Source organism: Crocodylus siamensis, chromosome 12 (assembly GCF_052110815.1).
Source record: "Crocodylus siamensis isolate JL-2025a chromosome 12, ASM5211081v1, whole genome shotgun sequence".
Lineage (NCBI taxonomy): Eukaryota > Metazoa > Chordata > Crocodylia > Crocodylidae > Crocodylus > Crocodylus siamensis.
The window spans coordinates 26,326,859-26,349,389 of record NC_143406.1 but is presented as its reverse complement, the minus strand read 5'-3'; the positions used below and the strand labels follow the sequence as shown (position 1 = coordinate 26,349,389).

At 43.9% G+C, this 22,531-nt stretch overlaps 1 protein-coding gene across 3 annotated transcripts in view; it reads right to left on the bottom strand.

Moving 5' to 3' along the window:
• The window catches only part of LOC149854818 (ankyrin repeat and fibronectin type-III domain-containing protein 1-like), a 596,514-nt gene that overhangs the window by 130,176 nt on the left and 443,807 nt on the right, over positions 1-22,531 (bottom strand). For all 3 annotated transcript variants that reach the window (XM_090023526.1, XM_090023527.1, XM_090023525.1), the window contains one exon: positions 21,849-21,889. In XM_090023526.1, the coding sequence (XP_089879652.1) occupies positions 21,849-21,889 (41 nt within the window). The remainder of the gene's footprint in view (positions 1-21,848; positions 21,890-22,531) is intronic.

Below are 22,531 nucleotides of genomic sequence, written 5' to 3'. Positions count from 1 at the left end.
ATCAAAAGCTTTTTTGAAGTCAAGATATATGACATCAATCTCTTCTCCCTTGTCCAGGTGATAGGTCACCTGGTCATAGAAGGAAATGAGATTGGTCAAACAAGACCTACCCGCAACAAACCCATGCTGGCTGTCCCTTAGAATGTTAGCCTGGGCCAGTCCCTCAAGGATGGCCTCCTTAATAAACTTTTCTAAGATCTTCCCCAGGATAGAAGTCAGGCTAAGGGGCCTGTAGTTAGCCGGATCCACTCTCCTCCCTTTCTTGAAGATCGGCACCACATTGGCCTTCTTCCAGTCTTCTGGCACTACACCAGAGCGCCAGGAGTTTTTAAAGATCTGTGCCAAGGGCTGGGCTATGATGCTCGCCAGCTCCTTGAGTACCCTGGGGTGCAGACTGCCAGGGCCGGCTGACTTGAAGGTATCCAGCTTCTCAAGGTGTTCCTTCACGAGGTCAGCATTGATGGAGGGTAGGGGATTCCCCTCACCCAGATTTCCCTGTCCCATAGCAGGCATGGGCATCCCATGTGACTGATGAAAGACTGACGCAAAGTACCTATTTAATAGGTTGCCTTTTTCCTGGGCGTCAGTTGTCAGTTGCCCCATCTGGTTTAGCAGGGGTCCAACATTGCCCTTGCTTTTCCTCCGGCTCCCCACATATCTGAAAAAGGACTTTTTGTTGTCCCTGATGCCTGAAGCTAGTTGGAGTTCAGTTGCAGCCTTGGCTTTCCTGGTTTGGTCCCTGCAGGACCGGACCAGCGCAGAGTAATCCTCCTTGGAGGTGAATCCCGTCCTCCATCCTTTGTAGGCTTTCCTTTTTAGCCACAGTAGGTCCGCTAGGTCTCTGGAGAGCCAGGGAGGCTGCTGTGCCTTCTTGCTGCCTTTCCTTACCAGCTCTGAGTCCAGCTCCCTGCTGCAGTGGGAGGGGACTGCGTGATCACAGGCGGGTGATCCAGGCTGACCTGGAGAAGCTCAGCAAATGGGTGGATGAGAACCTCATGGTGTTCAACACCGAAAAATGCAAGGTTCTCCACCTTGGGAGGAAAAACCTGCAGCATCCTTATAGACTCGGCAGTGCTACACCGGCTAGCACTACGGAAGAAAGAGACTTGGGGGTCATCACTGACCACAAGATGAACATGAGCCTGCAATGCGATGCTGCGGCTAGTAAAGCGACCAAAATGCTGGCTTGCATCCACAGATGCTTCTCAAGCAAATCCTGGGACGTCATTCTCCCCTTGTACTTGGCTTTGGTGAGGCCACAGCTGGAGTACTGCATCCAGTTTTGGGCTCCACAATTCAAAAAGGATGTGGAGAAGCTTGAGAGAGTCCAGAGAAGAGCCACGTGCATGATCAGAGGTCAGGAAAACAGACCTTACGACGACAGGCTGAGAGCCATGGGACTCTTTAGCCTGGAAAAGCGCAGGCTCAGGGGTGACCTGATAGCCATCTATAAGTTTATCAGGGGTGACCACCAGTTTCTGGGGGAACGTTTGTTCACCAGAGTGCCCCATGGGATAACAAGGTTGAACCATTATAAATTAGTGCAAGACCATTTCAGGCTGGACATAAGAAAGAATTTCTTTACTGTCTGAGCCCCCAAGGTCTGGAACAGCCTGCCACTGGAGATGGTTCAAGCACCTACATTGAACACCTTCAAGAGTAAATTGGATGCTTATCTTGCTGGGATCCTATGACCCCAGCTGACTTCCTGCTCTTCGGGCGGCGGGCAGGAACTCGATGATCTTCTGAGGTCCCTTCCAGCCCTAATGTCTATGAAATCTATGAAATCAAAGCTCTCCAAATCTTTTCCAAAGATTCAGAGCTTCAAATCAATTTGGACCTTTTTCTTAGTCCCCTGATTTGATCTGGATTTGGAGATTCGGTCACTGAATCTGGCTGAATCTCCTCCAAACTGAATCAGCACCCAAAGCTTTGCACACTCCTAGTATCAATCTCTCTATGGCCATGCCTGGACCATAGTAGCAGGACTACCCAGTGAGAGTGGGCCTAGTATGTCTATCTACTGCCCTGGATTGCATAGTCCAAACCTGGAAATACACAGGTAAAGCTGCTCCAGGTGTCTCTTTGATGCTGATGCCACTCTTGAGACCGTGGTCTTCAGTGTGCTTGGGAACAATAGCTGGGGATGGCCTTAGTTTGGCCTCACGGAGGCACTTCTGAGTTTTGAGCATAGCTCGGGGGCCAGGTAGGCAGAGCATGTGCAAGAAAAACCAGACAAGACATACTACTGCAACAGTACAGACGTGTTTTATGTGACACTGCATGTGAAAGTAAATGGGAAAGTTCTGACAGCCTGGAAGGCCTATAAAAAGATGGATAGATAAGAGCTCTTTGTTTATTCTTATTCTTTCCCATAGGAATACCAGGGTAAAAAATTAGGCTCCTTGTCCCTTGTGTTATCTGAAGATGGGTATTGCAGCAGTTGGCCATTCCTACTAGGTACGTGCTTCAAGGACAAGACCAGGCTGGCACTCCCCTAGTGCTAACATTCAGAGTGCCTGGGGCCATGCTGCAGAGGGAATTCATGCCTCTCTCCACTCACTTTGTCCAAAGACTGCCTTGCCATCACACACTTTCTTCATAGCACCAGGTAAAGCCTGGGTAAAATAACAGGTCATTAATACAATTAACTAAAGCAGCAGATGTAGGATGGCCAACTTTACAGCGAAGGAAGGGTGGGTGAACAGCAATCTACTGAGATTACCACTGAAGCTGGGATGTCTCAAAGTCTCAATCCCACTGACATCCAATGACGAGCGGGCACCTAAGTCCCCTAGGCTGTTTTGAAGATCTCAGCCCATACATTTATAGAACCACAGTTGCAAGTAAGTCATTCTCTTTTCCCCAGACATTTATCTCAGAAGATTCCAGTTTTCAGAGTCAATGCTGGAGCTTGCAGCACTTCAACAACTCTGGTTAAATATAGCTGGTAAAAGCCTTTGAAACCTGAGCTGACTGGTATCAAGTGGCTCAAAAGAAGCTTTCACAAGTGTAACCAGAACACAATGTCATGGGGGTCCCAAACAGCGTTGCTCTAGGAACCAACTAAAATAATGTCCATTAAACCATCAATGGAGTTTACAGCCACAGAAGAACAAGTGTAGCTGAGAGGGGAGTTTTGAGAGCACAAGAGGGCGTGGGGAGTGTGGATCTATAGTAGATAATGGTTACAGACGATGAGGGAATGATTGTTGCAACTGCCTTACACATGTTATATTTTCTTTTCCACCAGATGACAGAGTGATTTCTAGCGCATGAATTGCAGGCTGGTAGATAAATTGGAGGAGAAGGTACGTGATCTGGAAATACAGACTTTAGCACCATGCAGCACCTGATAAAAAGGCCACTTCCTAGTCAACCAGATTCAGAAACTGTTGCCATAATTTCCACAAGGGGAGGATAGACAATAAGGCAACTAGAGACAGTAAATATCAAAGAGGCAGACTGGGGATTTGTGACCAAGAGGAGTAAGAAAATAGGAGGACATTCAATTCAGCTGGAAGAATCATTTGCAGTGAGTCAACTACCAGGAGACCTGCCTTGAGCAGAAAAGAACAGAAAACCCCAGGGAACAGACTTGGTGGACAACCTTGAAGTATGAAACAAGCAATTACTGTTCACTGAACATCATTAATGACTCAATTTACGAAGAAGAATACACAAAGAATTCAACCACAGACACAAAGACAACATGCTATACTCTTTTCCAAGAACAAAAGATAGAAAATGTGGTGGCAAGACTGGGTAGGATTATGAAGTCATTCAGCAGTTGCGATCATGCACAATGGAACGAATGATGTGATGTCATATGGAACTACAGATTATAGAATCTGTGATTTTGGACGAGAACTGAAGAACAGGAAAGACCAAGTGATTTTTTTTAAGAGAACATTCCAGTTCCGAGAGCAAATGACGCCAGCAAACCCTGAAGTCATTGGCTTCAGGATACCTGTGAAGGTGAAGCTTCAAGTTTTGAGGGAAGATGTGAGTATATGAGTGGGACAGGCATTGTGTAGGTAGGAGGGCTCTCAAGACCATTCACAGCTGAAGACTAACAGGAGCAGCTACAGAGGTTTGTAAATTAGCAGGAGGCTGCTAAGGAGACAAACGTTCTGCAAACTCAAACTCAGTGTGTCATGAACAAACTGAACCAACGTGGCAAAAAATGTGAAGAGAAGGAATTTTTCAGCTGTTTATGTATCAGGGCTGGGAGTCTAGGGAACAAGCAAGAGGCAACCTACATTTTCATTCATGTAAAGAAATTTGATATAATTAGCATTACTGAAACCTGGTCGATGATTCATATGACTGGAATGTTAAAATCTCTGTGAAGAAAGGATAAAGTAGATAGAACAGGTGCCGGGGACTCAAGATACACACCATTGCTTTATTTAATGATAATACAGAAATATGGGATCTTGAATGTGCCTAGATCAGTGTGCTCCCTAAAGGGGCTTTCATACGAGGAGAAACTAAAGCTGCTAGACCTGAAGAGATGAAGGATGGTTTATTCCTACTGCATGAGAAATAAGTATGTTACTCTAGTCCATTAGTAATGTAAGAAAATATTAAACATTATCTATTAAGGATAAACATTTTAAAATCATAAGGTCTCAATACATGGTACCCAAGAGTCCCAAAAGAGCTAGCTGAGGAGTCCTCTGGCTCGCTGATGTTGTTTTAAATAAATCTTGGAATACAGAGGAAATTCCCAAAGACTGAAAGTGTGCTAATGTTGTGCCAATATTCAAAAAGGGCTCATTGGATGACCCCTGTAACTATGGGTTGATCAGTCAAATATGAACCCCAGACAAAACAATGAAAAAACTGATATGGTATTAAATTAATAATGAATTAAAGGATAGGGATATACTTAATGCCAGTCAGCATGGTTTTGTGGACTACAAGTATTGTCCAACTAACTTGTCTTCACTCGTTGATAAAAATACAAGTGCAGAAATGTAATTTGCATCACGGTGTCCGATTTAGTACCATCCGATTTAGTTTTAGCACTGACTGTAGAGTATCTATAAAGCACATGATAAATGCTTTATGGATTGTTTAACTGGAAGATCTAAAACAGGATTGATCAATTATGTGTTATCATCAAATGGGAGTACACAAGAGCCTGGATTTTTCTTAACCCCTCTGGGAAGATGTGGATTTGTGAACTAGCTTGGGGTAAGTATATCCACAACAAACAACTGCATGGGACTGTAGAGGTGCTCCTGCTGCAGCTTTTATCACAAGGTGTACTGCTTCTCCAATCACCTGCATAGTCCGGCTTTGCAGGCATTGGTATGGGTCTGCCATTATTCAACATTTTCACCAATGATCTAAAAGGAAACAAAATAGGGTTTTTGTCTAGTCACCTCTGGTGTCTATACATGAACACACAGAGACTGGGAAACAAGCAGGAAGTCCTCACACAGTCCCAAAACTATGACATGACTGAAATCACAGAGATCTGGTAGAAGCTTGCATGACTGGTGCACTGTCATGGATGGGTACAAACTGTTCAGGAAGGACAGGCAGGGGAGAAGAGGAGGAGGAGTTGCACTTTATGTAAAAGAGCTGCATGACTGCTCAGAGCTCCAGTATGAAACTGGAGACAGGCCTGTTGAAAGTCTCTGGGTTAGAGTCAGAAGGGAGAGCAACAAAGGTGATGTTGTGATGGGGGTCTGCTACAGACTGCCAGACCAGGAGGAAGTGGTGGATGAGGCTTTCTTCAAACAGCTAGCAGAAGTTTCCTGATCACAGGCCCTGGTTCTCCTGGGGGACTTCAGTTACCCTGACATCTGTTGGGAGGGCAATACAACAGTGTGCAAGAAAGCCAGGAAGTTTTGGGAAAGTGTTGAGGACAACTTCCTGGTGCATGGGTTGTGGAGGCCAATGAAGGGTGGTGCTCTTGACCTGCTGCTCACAAACAGGGCTGAATTGGCGAGGAATGTAGCAGTGGATAGCCACTTGGGCAGCAGCAACCACAAGATGATTGAGTTCATGATCCTGAGAAAAGGAAGGAAGAAGAGCAGCAGAGTAAGACCTTGGACTTCAGAAAAGCAGACTCTGACTCACTCAGGGGACTGATGAGGGGGATCCAATTTAAGGTACAACCAACTCTCCTGGACTCTTTTCCCCCTCAAAGAAACCTTACTGAGGGCGCAGGAATGAACCATCCCATTGCATAGAAAGACTACTGAATACGGCAGAAGACCAGCTTGGCTTAGCAGGGAACTCTTCCGTAAGCTAAAACACAAAACAGAAGTTTACAAGAAGTGGAAACTTGGACAAATGACTAGGGAATAGTATAAGATTTCATCCATGCTCAGGCATGCAGGGATGAAGTCAGGAAGGCCAAAGTGCAGTTGGAGTTGCAGCTAGCAAGGGATGTGAAGGGTAACAAGAAGGGTTTCTACAAGTATGCCAGCAACAAGAAGAAGATCAGGAAAAGTGTGTGTCCCCTACAGAATGGGGGAGGCAACCTAGTGACACAGGATGAGGAAAAGGCTGAAGTGCTCAATGCCTTTTTTGCCACAGTCTTCACAAGTAAGGTCAGCTCCCAGACTACTACACCGAGCAGCAGAGTTTGGGGAGGAGGTGAGCAGCCAAAAGTGGCACAAGAACAGGTTAGGGCAGGCGATTATTTTGAGCGGAGGGCTGCTTACTGAGTTTTGGCAAGCCATCAAAGCGCTGCATGACAGGCAGCCCAGGGCAGATTAATATTACATTTCTAAATTTTTTATGGGCCCCACAGGCCAGATAAAATGGCTTGGTGGGCTGCATTTTGCCCACCCCCAGGGTTAGGGACTAGTTAGAAAAGCTGGACATGTACAAGTCCATGTGGCCGGATGTGATGCACCCAAGGGGGCTGAATCTTTGAAAACTCATGGTAGTTGGGAGAAGTCCTGGATGACTGAAAAAGGACAAATAAAGTGCCCATATTTAAGAAAGGAAGAAGGAAGATTCAAGGGAACTACAGACTGGTCAGCCTCACCTCAAACTGGAGAGAGTCCAGTACAGGGCAAAATGGTTAGGTGGCTGAGGCACGTGACTTATGAAGACAGACTGAGGGAACTGGGCTTATTTAGTCTGTAGAAGATACGACTAAGAGGAGATTTAATAGCAGCCTTCAACAACCTGAATTGTGGTTCCAAAGAGGATGGTGTTGGAGTGTTTTCAGTGGTGGCAGATGACAGAACAAGGAGCAAGTCTCAAGTTGCAGCAAGGAAGTTTAGGTTAGATATTAGGAAAATTTTCTCCCTAGGAGGGTATTAAAACACTGAAACAGGTTACCCAGAGAGGTGGTAGAATCTCTATCCTTGGAAGTTTTCAAGACCTGGCTAGACAAAGCTTTGGCTGAGATGATCTAATTGGGGCTGGTTCTGCTTTGAGGAGGTTGGACTAGATGACCCTCCTGAGGTCCCTTCCAACCCTCATTTTCCATGATTCTATGATAAAATCACTACCTAGAAAATTTGCAGATGCCAGAAATATTAGTGGAGTGGTAAATGATACAGGTGGAACAATATGGATTGTTCAATGAGCATAGCCCATTAAAAATGCATTTTAATACAGCCAAATGTAGAAGTATGCATCTAGGAACAATGAATGCAAAGCATGCTTCCATGAGGCAAACATTTTGGAAAGCAGTGACTGAAAAGAGCCCAGAGTGGACACGCAAGTCACCAAGTGCAATGGTATAGTAAAACAACTAATGCAATCCTTGGAGAAGACCTGTAATGAGGTGATTTTATCTCTGTCTATGGTATTGATGGAACCAATTCTAGGATACTGCATACAGTTCCAGTGTCTGCATTTTAAAGGGTATGTTGAAAGACAGAAGAGTATTCAGGAAGGAGCCATAAAAATGATTCAGGGGATGCAGAAAATCTTTTACGATGAGAGGCTTAAAGAACTCTATTTGTTTAACTTATCAGAAAGAAGATTGAAAGATGGCTTGAATGCAGCATGCAAGTCTACAGCAGCAGGGAAATTACTGGGTACTGAAAGGCTCTTTAATCTAGGGGAGAAAGGCACAGCAAGAACCAATGGCTGGAAACTGAAGCCAGAGAAATTACACTTAAATATAAGACATGCATTTTTCTCAAGGAGGGTGATTAATAACTATAAACAAGCTATCAAGGAAAGTGGCATGTTCTCCATTTCTTCCTACCTTCAAATTACAACTGAAGGCTTCCATACAAGAGGTGCTGTTCTTGGACTTAAGGCCTTCTGATGTACTGGAGGTTGGGAAAGGTTAGTTAATGGCCTCTCCTCAACCTAAACTTGTTAACAGTATGAGCTTTGATGATAACTGGAGCTTCTGAGCTAACTATTTCAACACGGACAATGACAGGGCTGCTCCCAGAGCAGTGGAGAACTATTAAGTCTCTAAGAGCAAAGAGGAAAGCTGCCATTTTGGGTAACAGCAAGATGACTACTATGGAAATATAACTACTCAGGGGAACTCCCATGTGATCTTATTTTGCAAGCACAGCAGCCACAGTGGAAACAGCCTGAGCTGGACAAACCTCTTCTAAATAGTATTTCTCATTCTTCCTTAACTACTGTGTTGATAGCTCAGCTCAGATAATATCTGAACACATTTCTTCACGCTGAGCCTCATGGCCCTTTGGGGGCGTGGGTGTGATTATCAGTGTGTGTGTGAGCATTATCTCCCATGCCAAAATCATCTCTGTGTTGACTCATTATATCAAACACTTTGCTCTCTAGTTTTAAGGAGAAGGCAGCCTCAGTTATTTTGTTCAAAAATGTCCATCTTCCTACGCTTGATTCCCTTTTTATGATTAATTCAGAGTTTAGAAATGTGAAAGGACTGCAGCTGGTGTATAGGTGGTTTCTTTGTTGTGCTCAGCTCTTAGCTGGCGGGATCATCCTCCCTTATAGCAAAGAAATTTAGTCACCAATTCAAATCAGTGGGGGGGAATAGCAGGGGTCTCAACTGCTTCACCTGTGGACTTTAGCTCCCTTGTGAGTGACAGGACATTGAGATGCCATCTTCATTCAACTGTGCGTTTCCCTCACATGGTTCCAAACAATGCATTTCCATTCTGCTCTGAATGGATGCCCTATTCCTGGGATGAAACAGCAATTTATTTTCTATTTTCATTCAGCACTGCTTCTCTCACACCGCTTGACTGTAGGAATAGTTCTGAAAGGAACTGGAAGTCTACATAACTCAGGGGTTGGTAATGAATGCCAGAGCCTGGCACTTCTGGGCTGCCTGTTCATATACAGTCTCTGTTGTTGGTGACCAAATACTATTATCAGATGGCTGTTCAGCAACCTACAGCAGGTGAATGACTTGGTGCTAAATGTCTGCTTCTAGCAGACAGGAAAATACATCATGACCATCAACACAACTGGGTCCTGTCTTCGAAGTTAGGTCAAGGCCTGAATAGTCTATGGTGAATTAATTTTTCTCTTTTTTTCTGGAGAGTCTCCCCAGAGAAGGGTAGACCTAGGTACAGGACACAGACAGAAATGTGTGCTAAAACTGCTGTAGTGATGTGCAGTCCTTTGAGCTGTCAGACTGGCACTGAATTCACACACACACACAAAATTAAGTTAAAAACCAGAGAAAAATCTAGAGTTATTTGGTCCAAATTGTGGCAGTGGCTGATACTCACAATCAGGCCAAGTAGGGTTTTTTTTTTTTTAATTGGATTGAAACTGAGCTTACAGAAAAAGCTGCACAGGTTAAAAGTGGGGGGGGGAACCCCGCTGTGTTTCTATGACAACAATTGCAGTAAAAGCCTCATATTGCAATTTCACTTAACACGTTAACAACTTTAAAGAAACAAGTAAAACATAAAACTTTATTTCGTTAAATTTGTCCAGGATGGGCCCTTGTTGGGATGTAATTGTTCTGGCCAGAGTAGGGGCCGCTGGTCATATAGAGATTGGTCCAGGCTTAGGAAGTACAGTAATACAGAGTTAAATTGCAATGGATATTCCATCCACCATGGGATCTGGGTCATTTATGGACAAGAAATTAAACCCTGACCCCAGTGAAGCCAACTGGAGTTTTGCCATTGACTTCAATGGGCCAGGACTAAAGGAGCACATAGCAGCCCTAGTCACTAATCAGACCCCACTGAGCAAGACAGTCTGCAACACATAAGAGAAGGAGGCTCCCTGCCCCAAAGAGGTTACAGTATTACATCCAATGTTGGTAGTCAACCCAAAGTCAACTCTCCACAGCAGAACTCAGGCCCTAGGCAGTGAGGCAGCATCGGGCCTTTGTCCCATGTAGATTCAACTCATGGCCCAGAGATTGGACTTTGTCCACAGAACCTGACATGATAGAAAACATTCTTAAATTTGGCAGGAAAAGCAAGACTCAGGAAAAATTTTAACTTGCTTGTCTGTGGTGAAGGGATAAGAAGCATGGAATGAGCCAAGATTCCTCCATAAAATGCCTCTATCATATGCTGAGATGAGAAGCAGCTGATGGGAGAAGTTGGCTTAAGTGCTGTTGGATGAATGACACCTCAGCATGTATCTGTTCATGGGTAGGCAGGGAACGGCAGCAGAAACCGCCAACTGTGAACAGGGGGATGATAGGCTGCTCATTCCAGGATCATTACATAGGTAGTAAAATATGAGGCTGCTGGCACACTGGCTTAGTGAGCTCACTGCTTTGGCTAAATTAATCTTCTTGCTTTCCCAGCTCCAAAATCAAACTGCACTATGAGTTTGCCCCACCTGAGAGACATGGCTCTTCCCATAAGATACCACAGATCTAGGCCTAATACTTTTTGCTTTATGTGTCCTTCAGATCACCTTCCTCATGTTTTCTGCTTCATGTTCTTCTGCTATGCTTAGTAGAATCCAGGAAGTGCCCTCAGAGGCACAAAATCATTCCAAAGGAGACGGAGCCACTTGGAGCTATGGCCACATTCCTTGCATCTATTATCGGAGAAGGATGGTATAGAAGGAACATGCCCTACGTGTGAACCAGGGCATGCTGGGTGAGCCTTAGGCTCCCTCTGCCCTGTGCAGTACTGCAGACAAATGCTACAACCTTGCCCAGGTTGCTGTCTATACAAAGGAGCGGATTTAATGTTGTACTCAGTGTGCAGGGCAGGCGACGCTGTTAGGAACCTGGTTACAGCAGCTCCTGGGGTCTTTGCTCCTGGGCAAACCATGTACAAGTTACAGCACCTTAGGCAGGAGTCTACCCTTGCACTAACTCATTGGTTCATGCAAGCTAAGAGATGCCATATCAGCTGGAGCGAGCTGGAACACACTGTTCTCTAGCCTGTTTCCCTCCCTATCCTACACCCAACTCACTCCTGCCATAGGCTCTGGGGGTGGACTTGCAGGACATGTCTCTGCCAGCACTCCATATGATGGAGATTCCTCTGTGCTGAGCATGCCCTCAAGGGATGCCTATGGGAGGTATGCCCGCTCCCCCTCCCCACAGCTAGAATGTCCGTTCTGAGCAGAGGCCAGACAATCTCAGTCTGAAGCGTAATACATCACAAAGGCTTTTTGCAACTTTAAGAAAAGCAGCTGCTCCCCTCCCACCATTCCAACACAAGCCACTATATTCCCTGATGACCTCTTTATGGCAACATCCTACCTGTAGTGTTTTAGTAACAGTCCAATCAGCCAACTGTGCCCATCCATATATTCCCTGTGCCAATCTTTGTTCTGCCTTGTCCAGCTTCTAGAAGCCAACTCCAAACAGTAACCAGCACTGTTGCTGTGAGCAGCTATTGAATCCATGTCACTTCTCAGAGGTGCCTATTAGGGATTTCTTTCTATTCCCAGTGCTCAGTGACTTGTAAAAATCCCTCAATCTCCTTGTAACTCAGACTCCATGTCTATTGGCCAGAACCCAGTGAAATAGCTCTTAAGCCAGCTATAAACTTTTGATGGCTAGAGCCCTGCTGCTAGGATACCCTGACCGGCATCGTAAACTTCTTTACTTAATAACCTTAGGTGCTGACGAGTCAACTGCTTGACTGTAGAGGAAATTGGCTGTAGACAACGCTGGGATCCGAGGGAAAGTGATACCCCACTGGCAAGGACAGTTCGTCCCTTCCCCTTCTCCCACCTGCATCTTCTGTCCACTCTCTAATCTATTCATTACCTACCATTATGGACCCAAATCCTTTCCTTTAACTACACCTGCAGTCTATCATGCCCGCTCTCCAAGTGGTGAAGGGGCAAGAGTATATGTGGTGGGGAGATCAGACTGGTACAAGGAGCTGGAGGTGGGGGGACTGGAGACTGGCATTAAGGGGAAGAAAGACAGGCTGGGAAGGAGACTATGTACGTTGTGTGAGACAGAGAGGGTGACATCATTGCCTCTTGAGATCAGGAAGACAGGAGAAAGGAAGGGTTGTTATCCCCATTTTGTAGATGAGGCCCAGGGAGATTTACACTCATCTGATGCCACACACAAAGTCTATGATAGAGCTGGGAACCGAACAGAACTCAGGTCTTTCAAGACTGCCCTTCCTCTCATGCTGCCTTTCCCTGCTTATCCTCTGTGCTTCACTGTTTCTCCTCCCCTTGCTGCCTTCCCTTCCAGTTCATAACATATCCCATTCCACTTTTCCTTCCCCTGTGCTCCCTCACCCCTGGTCCTTGGTGCTCTACCAATAAGAGCGGCAGATAAGTTTGCAGAGTTGATTCAGCTTAAGTGAATCAATGCCTCTGCTGACTGTTCTCAATCACCGTGATCAAAGTCAAATCTGGGATTTGTGTATTATCGCTATTATTATTATAATAAGTCTAAGTTAAAGCAGAAATTGAGAGCAATGTCCCTCACAGACACATCAGGGTTGCTATGACAACCTTTAATGTGTCCAGGGTATAAGTACTTACAACCTTTAAAATGCTACAACGGTAGAATATAAAAATTCAGTCTTAAATCTTCACTCTTGGCTGCAAGTTGGAGTGGAAAGCTCTTAGCCTTGGAACAGGGTTGTTGGTTGTGGCCGTGTTGGTCTAAGGACATAGGCAGGCAAGGTTCTTTGAGTAGATGTAATAATATCTTTTCTTAGACCAACTAAATAGTTGGAAAAAAGTTCTTTGAAAGCTTTCGGGCACAAAACACCCTTCTTCAGGCATTGGGAGACTCTGCTGTTCTTCTGAGTTGTGCCTGAAAGTTTGCAAAGAACTTTTTTCCAACTATTTTGTTGGTCTAATAAAAGATACCACATCTATCCAAAGAACCTTGCCTAGCCTTGGAACAAACATTCTACCTTAAAAAGGCAGGTGAAAAATCAGTTAACAACAGAGACCAACAATGAACTAATGAATACTGCAAGGCAACTCCCCCCCACAAAAAACCCCCTCATAAGTGGGGGTGTTTTACTTAGATGGTTTTGCACACCTTCTGAGTTGCAGCTAAAGATGAGGACAGTATATAAGGTTTCAGTGGAGAAAATGAACAGTGATGACCCTTAATCTTAATGCAAAGAGGGGCTCTACACTGCAAATGAAATTGATATGTGGATTTTTTTTTTTCTTAGCAAGATGCAGGGCTTATAAATCTGAGTTGGCACATCCTTCCCAGAAGTTGTTATTTGGAACACTGGACAGATTTATACTGATACTTAACACTCCTATAGCAGCTTCCAGGATCCCAAAGTGCTTTGCTGATTGTAACTAAGCTTTGCACTGCACTGCCACATCCTGTGTTATGGAAGTGGCAAGGACAGTACTGTATGTTTAAGTGAGTAGATCAAGGTCACAAGGTGAATTGGTGGCAAACAGAGAAATGAAAACCCAGGAGTTTCACTTCCTAGTTCCTGCTCTGATCAGTACATATATTCCTTTCTTAAGATGAAAAAGAGAATCTAGGAGTTCTGATGCCTGGTCTCCTAATAACAAGTCAGTGTTCTTCCCTCTTTGCATATTAAACTGCAAAAAAATTACTTGAATTTGATTAGCCACTGAAACATTTACTCTGGAAAACTCTCTTACCCAAGAAGTACAGAGATTTGAGACCACATATGGAAGAATACAGACATACATATATGGTTCATAGTTTACAGTAGATTTAAGAATATGTTAATTCGGTCAACCAAATGCCAGTGCAGTTCATTTCCATGAAAGCAAGCCAGTGTCTGCCTGGATCTTACTTACTGTGTGAATTACACTGACAACTGTGATTATAATATTCTTACCAATGTCATAACTCTCAGAGAATATTCTTAATTGCTTATATAAATAATACACATTAATTTTACAGAACAAGCTAAGGAATATTCCCTTCCAAAAGAGCTTTTAATTTAAGACCCGCATACCCTTTCTGGAGGAGAGGAAGACCAAAAACCAGTACCACACAGGACAGATGAAGTAACAGATCTCTGGATACTCAGTGATAAGTCCAAAATTGGAACCAGAATGTTGGCGGGCATCTGTACAGGGAATTAAACATGAGTGTGGTTGCATGGCCATGATGACAGGATTGGGGAGCAAGGACAAAGGGCCAGATTCACATTGGTACTTGGGCACCAAAAATGTACATGGGTGTTTAGCTGGATTTCCAGATTCATAGATGTTAGGGCTGGAAGGGACCTTGAAGATCAAGTCCAGCCCACTGCCCCAGGGGCAGAAGTCAGCTATGGTCAAAGAACCCCCAGCAAGATAAGCATCCAAGTGTTTCTTGAGTAAGTCCAGAGTAGGTGCCTGCACCACACCCGGGGGGAGTCTATTCCAGGTCTTGGGGGCTCAGACAGTAAAGAATTTTTTTCTTATGTCCAGCCTAAAATGGTCTTGTAGGAGTTTATGATTGTTGGTCTTGTTTTTCCTTGGGGCGCGCTTGTGAACAGACGTTCTCCCAGATCCTGATGAACTCCCCTTGTGTAATTATAGGTAGCCACCAGGTCCCCACTGAGCCTGCACTTTTCCAGACTGAAGAGTCCCATGGCTCTCAGCCTCTCTTCATAGGGCCTATTTTCTTGCCCTCGGATCATGCACGTGGCTCTCCTCTGGACTCTCTCTCAAGCTTCTCAACATCCTTCTTGAATTGTGGAGCCCAGAATTGGATGCAGTACTTCAGTTGTGGCCTCACCAAGGCAGAGTACAGCGGGAGGATGACATCCTGAGATTTACTTGAGAAGCATCCATGGATGCAAGCCAGGGTTTTGTTTGCTTTACCAGCTGTGACATCACATTGATGGCTCACGTTCATCTTGTGGTCAGTCATGACCCCCAAGTCTCTTTCAGCCATGGTGCTAGCAAGTGTAGTGTTGCCGAGCCTGTAAGTATGCCACGGGGTTTTTTTCCCCCACCCTCCAAGGTGGAGTACTGAACGTTATCAGGTTTGTGTCTGCTCGCTTACTAAGCTTATCCAAGTCAGCCTGGATCACTAGCCTGTCTTCAGGTGTGGACGCTGTGCCCCAAAGTTTAGTGTCATAAGAACTTTAGTTTCAAAAGAACTTCAGCGCTTAACGCACTTAACTCCCACTAAGAGTCTATGGAAGTTAGAATCCTAATCTGCTGCACTCCCATGAAGTCTACCAGATACATCTATGCATCTGTAAGCACCTAAAGACTCAAGATAACCAATTGGTCACTTAGGATTCCCTTGCCCATAGATACTGTCTTTTTGCTTTATATTATTTACCTGTAGCTATACAGGAATGGGGTTTCAAAAGATGTCAGAAGAAAATTTTGGTTGAAATGAATTTATAATAATAAAAATCTTAAGCAACTTAACTATAAAAAAAAGTCAAAGCATCTAAGAAACAGAGGATCCTCAGGAACAGGAGCTGACATCATTTTAGGCCAAAGGTTCAGGTACAGTTTTAATACCCTAGGTGAAGGGATGGCAATCTACAACCTGCAGGCCAGAACCAGCCCATGGAGCCACTGGATCTGGCCCACAGATGTGGGACTTTGGGGGCATTCAGTGGCTGGGGGGGCATCAGCTGTGGGCACGCTCCCTGTGCCACTGTGGGCACAAGTACCAGCTGTAAGTATTTCTCCATGCTGCCACAGAGATAAGCAGTGGTGGCAGTACAGTCATAGCAGGGGCAGATCTGGGGTGGCATATTGGTATATTTGTAAGCACCCTTCAATTCCTGCTCCACCCAAAGTTTAAAACTTACCTAGCAGTGGCAGCATCATTTCTAGTCAGGCAGTGCTGAAGAAGTCAATTGACTATAGGGTTCATTATCATCTATGTGATCCCCTCTAACCTCTTCATTCCACAGGCATTAATGAACCTCTCTTCTTTCTAATGGTCTTGGTGTTCCACCAATCAAACTATCCTTTGCTCTGCAATTCTGATATTAGCTGCTCCTGGTAATGAAGGTCCTATTCCACAGCCCTGAAGATTGTTTTTAACTCACTCCAACAAAGTTATATTTGATTTTGCTTAAATCTTAAACTGAAAAATACAGCCTTAGACCCCTAGCACATTAGTAAATCTTTTAGTCTATTTTTAACTGGAGAAACATATAAGTTGTTATTTTCTATGTGATGATGTACCTCACCATCTACACTGCCTTCTCAAAATTCTAGATCCACTCATATGTCTGGAAGGATATCTGATTCAGAAGGATTAGTATCATAACAAAAAGACAATTAGGTGAATAGACAAAGATGGAAGCTATTTTACTAGCATCAGTGGGTAATGAACAGGACACTAAGAAAAGGGCCTACTACTGTTTAACATTTTCATCAAACAGCAACTAAGGAAAAAGAGAAGTAGTTAGTAATGTTGCCTGAAGGCAGGCAAAAAATCAGGGCAGGATGGCACCTTAGAGACTTAGAACCAAGTACTCTCTAAAACAGTGCTCTGCCTAAGGAAAGAGGGATTCTAAGAACCACAAGAAAAGGTGTTAAGAAGGCCATCTAATCCAATCTCCCCTCCTTAAGAAAGGAACATCTATGCCTAAACCATCATTAAGACACAAGTCTATCTAATCTGATCTTAAACACTTCCAATACCAGAGATTCCACAACCTCTCTAGGTACTTTGGTCCAGTGCTTAACCACCCTCATAGGAAGAAATTCTTTCTAGTATCTTATATTCTAACAATCTAATATCATAACATGTTAGGTTACACTAATATTCTACAATGATTATTTCATCAGAAATTCTGATAGAAATGATTGCCAAAGGAAGAAGGAATTACTTACAAGGCTGGTTGGTACAAGAGTTGGTATAGCTAGTTTGCATAAACTTAAGAAAAACAAAAATATAGGATGAATTTCAGGAAAACCTGTCTGGGATTAAGAGCTCAATAGTTCTCCCCAAGGGACTGAGGCACACACTAATACCTGGGGCATTTTTAAATTACAGCTGGAAACCTCTGAAGTACTCAGGATGGGTGTCATTCTTGTCCAGTGAAGTTTATAGGAATTTTTCACATTAAATGGGAATGGAGATAAACAAATGAGAAACACTTTGGAAAATATGTCTGCACAGCATTTAATACAGAGGATGCTGACTTTACTATAATGCAAATGAAGACAGACATTTGGTAACATGGAAAAAAGAAAGAAGTAGAGGTCAGTTCTTTATTAGAACAAGGATGATTAAATAAAAAACTTGATTTTCATGGTGAAGAATCTATGACTGTAAAATACAATGATAGAAGCTAAAAGTGAGAACCACAGAAAGCAGCTGCAATTTGCAGCCCTGGCTCCAAAAGTTAACTACAACTAGTAATACTTTCTAGAGCTTGAATCTGTCTTAGAAAAGAAGAGGTAAGTGCTTATGGGGCACCATTTTAAAGGTTTTGTTCCTAAGCATGCAGATTTAGGTCTGAATTCTTCTCTCCAGTCTAAACTCCAGAGTTCATGGGCATGAGCATGCCGGATTCTTGGGTAGAAAGATGCTACACAAATGTGGGGGATCCTTAGGTAAAAACATGCTACACAAATGCTGTTCTTCTGCATGAGGTTCCTTGTAGCTGTCCATGGAAGTTCTGCGTAGAAAACCAGTATAGGGTAAGTATTAGAGAGAAGGATTTGTGTAGCAGTGTGTGTGCGCTTGTCTGTGGCAGGGACTACTGAAAAGTGTGCATCTATTCTAGCACAAAGGTTCCAAACCTATCAGGTGATGAGCCCTTCATCTCAAGCGGTTAGCACCTTCAGCTCACATTGACATCAGTAAGAGCACAGAGTCAGGCCTGTATGGCACAGAGTTGTAGGACCAGACAACTGCTTTGCCACAGAGGCAGCAAAAATGCCAGTGGCAGCTAAAGGTTGAAAAGGTCAAACTAGACAGCAGCAATGGCACAGGGCAACTTGTCACCACCATCAAGCTGTACCTGTCAAATGGGGCTTTATTTGTGTGTCACATAAGCTCCAGAACAACACTTAAAGAATCTTAACTAGGATGGCAGGAAGCAAATTAACTCCAATTATCTGCATTGGGATTGGCTAGGTCAGTCTAACTTCACAATGCATTCAGCCAAACAAGGATGTTCTTATACCAGTCATGAAGCTGAACTAAGGGTCGGATAACCCCCTTAGCTTAGAAATGGAAAGTAGGAGTTAAACTGCAGAAACAGCACATTAGGGAAGTTGTATAATCCTCTCTTCCTCAGATGAAGGCTCCTTTGTATTATTTCTTTGCACATGGTAAGATGCAGCTTTTAGGGAATTGTTGGTCAGACAGGAAACAGAGCAAAGGATAAATCGTTCTGTAACCAAGAGTTCTTTACACATATAGGCAAAAGCTTCTAAAATGGTCAGAATTTAAGCCAGGTTTATGGAGGAAAAAAAAAAAAAAAATCAGTCAAGTCAGAGCTCCTGATGGAATAATACTGCCCTGGGAATGGAGGGTGCTTGGGAAGCAGTAATGACACACCAAACCTCTCACAAGAAAAGGCCTGGCCCTTACAAGCCCTGCCATGTAGTGTACTAGACAGGTCCATGATTTTATGACTTTAGTGTGCTGGGAAAAACCAGACCCTAAGGCAGGTAAACAGACCTCATGGAACAATCTATAGGGAACACTCTAATTTTCTTTTGGTTCTCCTACAGGGTGGGATTTTGAGGTGGCCTGCCATTATTAGGCCCTTCATTTATAAGGAATCTCAATGTCCATCTTCACATTTCTGACAAACATAGTGTCATAAGAACCTCAGGTGACAGAGGGGTATCTGAACTACTCAAAACTTTACCAATATCAAAACTCATGCTATCCATGCAAATATATATCATAGGCCCCTGTTGGACATCACATATATGATACAATTAAAGTGTTTGTAAATTATACCATGACCTGTGACATGTCAGACATTCAGCCAATTTATGGCATGATAAAATGGCAAACCAGTCACAGAGATATTCAACATATACTGTGGAACATCTTTGTAACCGGTTTTATGGTACCTTAAATTGAATGTGCAGCATGTGTTCTAGACACAGACAATGGAGGGGCAATAAACTATTTGTCAGCATTAAGACCAGAATAGTCCCGTCTCAGGGCTGCTCCCAGCCTTATCCCAAGGTTCAGAAACAGGACAGCCCTGGGTCTTGAGCTGGGCCTGGAACTGCCCTGGTCCTGACACTGACCATCAGCTGATTGTTGTCATCAGGCAGCCCTACAAGCTGGGAAATAGGATCAGGGGCAGCCTCAGAATCTGCTTCAGCCCTGGCAGTCACACAACTAGGATTTGAAAAATGTTATGCCCCATCCTAGATATCACACATCCTGCCAGGCTTGTCTGGCATGACAGGACACATGATTTGTGGGATGAGGCATAAAATTCCTCAGATCCCAATTTAATGTCTGCCAGGAGCCACAAGACCCCAGAGGATCACTAATAAGGCTACAAAGTTCTTTTAAGTTCTTTTAAGTTCTCAGCCACTGGGGGCTTCATATTGCTTAGTTTTGTCTAGGATGGGATCATAATTCCCTAATGATTGGTCCTGAGCTACTAGAAATCTGCATGTCATGTAGGCATCTTGAGTGACCTGGTTTTCAAAACACTAAGACCCCAACAGTTCTTCCTGACCATCTAAAACTGATGAACAGTGTATGTCCTCAAGCAAGAGGATCAAAACTTCCTGGTGTTTACTAGCCTGGTGTAAAGTATTTCTGTTTGAAAATCTTGGTAACAATAGAAATACTTATATACATTCATACACAGACAGATGCATTTGAAAACTACACACAAATAGTCAGATAAAGATAGAGACAGATTCAGACATTTGAAAACTATACACAGTCCTACATACCAACACTTACAGAATGCATCTTGAACTGGAAACAGGTACTTGCAATGAGATACTCTGTCATGGAGCCTCAGATCCCCATAGAACTGTGAAGACATCTACTCTGATGCTAAGAATAAAATCAGACAAGGCAGTGCCGACTTGTGCTCAGTACACATTTCATACGCTGTGCTGAAAAGGAACTTTGTGGATATGCTCTTTGAAAAACAACCATAAGACATGAAGAACAGAAGAATGTTTCCATTTTTTAAAGCCTGTTCCTCCCAAGTCCCATCCCCCAGAGAGAGAACCCCACTGCTATTCCAAAAATTTACAACACCTTTCCACAGCTCTTGGAACAGGTACTCAGACAGTAAAAGTCACATCAACACCCTTTATTTCAGAAGATTAGAAAAACCCTCACTGTCCAATGATTTTTCATTTTTCCCCCCCAGCAGGGACAGGACCAGAACATTATGAAAAAAGCAAAGAGTGCTGAGCACCAATTGACTGTCTGCACACAAATACATGCTTGACATTGCAAAGCTGCAGGCTTACAGGAACAGCTCCCTCACAGTCAGGACCTAAATCTGTAATTGTATCTCCAGGTTTTAAGAGAGGTTGCTCTTATCCAAAGATCACATTGCTGTATTTCAAACACAGAAGCATTCACATCCCACAGGTGTAAAGGTGCCTTTCAGCTACATGCAGCGTGTGTTTGGTGTTGTAATCGCAAATCCTGTAAGAGCAAGGCCTTTGCTTGTATTTTAATAAGGGTACCATAGATTGAAAATGTTTCATGTGCTTTACTTTTTCTATGACAAAAGGCTTGCTATAGCTGACTTAGAACAAAGGTCCATGTCGTCAGAGAACATGATGTGTTGCCAACCACATACTCTGTTAATGGTCTAGTGGGGTAATGACCATTGATAAAAGCAGAAGGCTAGGCTGGGTGGCACCTTAGAAACTAACTGGTTCAGAGATGCAGGAGCTTTCATAGACAACTTCAGACAAAGTAGGATGTTGCCTATGAAAGCTCCTGCCTCAGGAGGGAACCAGTTAGTCTCTAAGGTGCTATACTACCCTGCCTTTGGCTTGACTTCAGATTCCCATGGCTAATTACCCCTCTGACCATTGATAAAGTGGTTCCACAGAACCCTCCTTCCTTAATATCACCACCATGGATATTCGTCCTACATGCACAGTTTGCAACAGAGAAAGCAACTGCATCAAAGCACAGGCAGCTGAAGATCTGCTCCAAGACCCAAGACCAGCCAACTACAACATTAAACCAAACCAAAACACCAGGCTCTTCAGGTCAGCCAACCTGTGCTCACTGCAAATTCAGAGTGGAGAGAAGAGGTGGCAAAGGTCATCTTGACGGTCTCTACCTCCTAGGGTGACTGGTACCAGCCCTATCCTCGACGCTAGGTAGAACAGCCTTGATTTTTCCTGACCTGATCTAGTTATTTGCATAAGCCCTGGAGCAAAATGATTGACAACCCTTCCAGTGTTAGCATAGCTAGTATAATTGCAGAAGCTATTCTTATCCACTGAAATATCTAATCTTAGCAAGATACAGTATTTTTCTCAATAATATGCAGCAACAGTGAATTTCCACTCAGATGCATGTACACATATACACACAGGCCACTGGCACTTACTTTTGTTGGTAAAAGTCCTTCTTGTCTGCTGACCCCAGGCTCTGAAAGACAAAAAATACAAATATTTCTTTAAGTCTTTTACTTCCAGGCTGTGAGTTCAAACTTGGCCATTGCCACAAGCAGCTAAAAACCAACTGCCCAAGAGCTCCATCCCAACCTGTGTGAAATGGGCAGGTGTTTCAGTCCTGCCCTGAATGGAGATGTGTTCTCATGACAAACATCATGGATTGACTCCCTTGTGGGTAGTCTTAAGTGGGAACAGACAAGTTTCGCCAAGGCAGGTTGTGTTGCTAAGGTCCTTGTGGCAGGAGTCTGAGAATGAATAGGGGACTCTGATGATCAGCACTATTGCCAATGCTTGCCAACACATTGGGCAGAGGGACAGGTCTCACAACCTCTGCATTCAGATAAGCAGAAAAGCCACCAGGACCAAGGCACTCAGTGCTATTTGAATCACTGGCTAATAAAGACACCTTCTAACTTTCCTATGTACAGCCCTCTGTAAGGTCAGTAAGTGAGGCACAGGGTGAATTCTGCAGACAGTGAAGCGAGTCAGATGCAAGATGAGAAACATGCCCAAAGTCCCACAACAAATTTGTAGCAGAGCATGGGAATGAACCCAAGTCTCTCAAGCCCCATTTGGTGACTTAACCATGAAATTGTTTCATCTCAAATCAACTGTA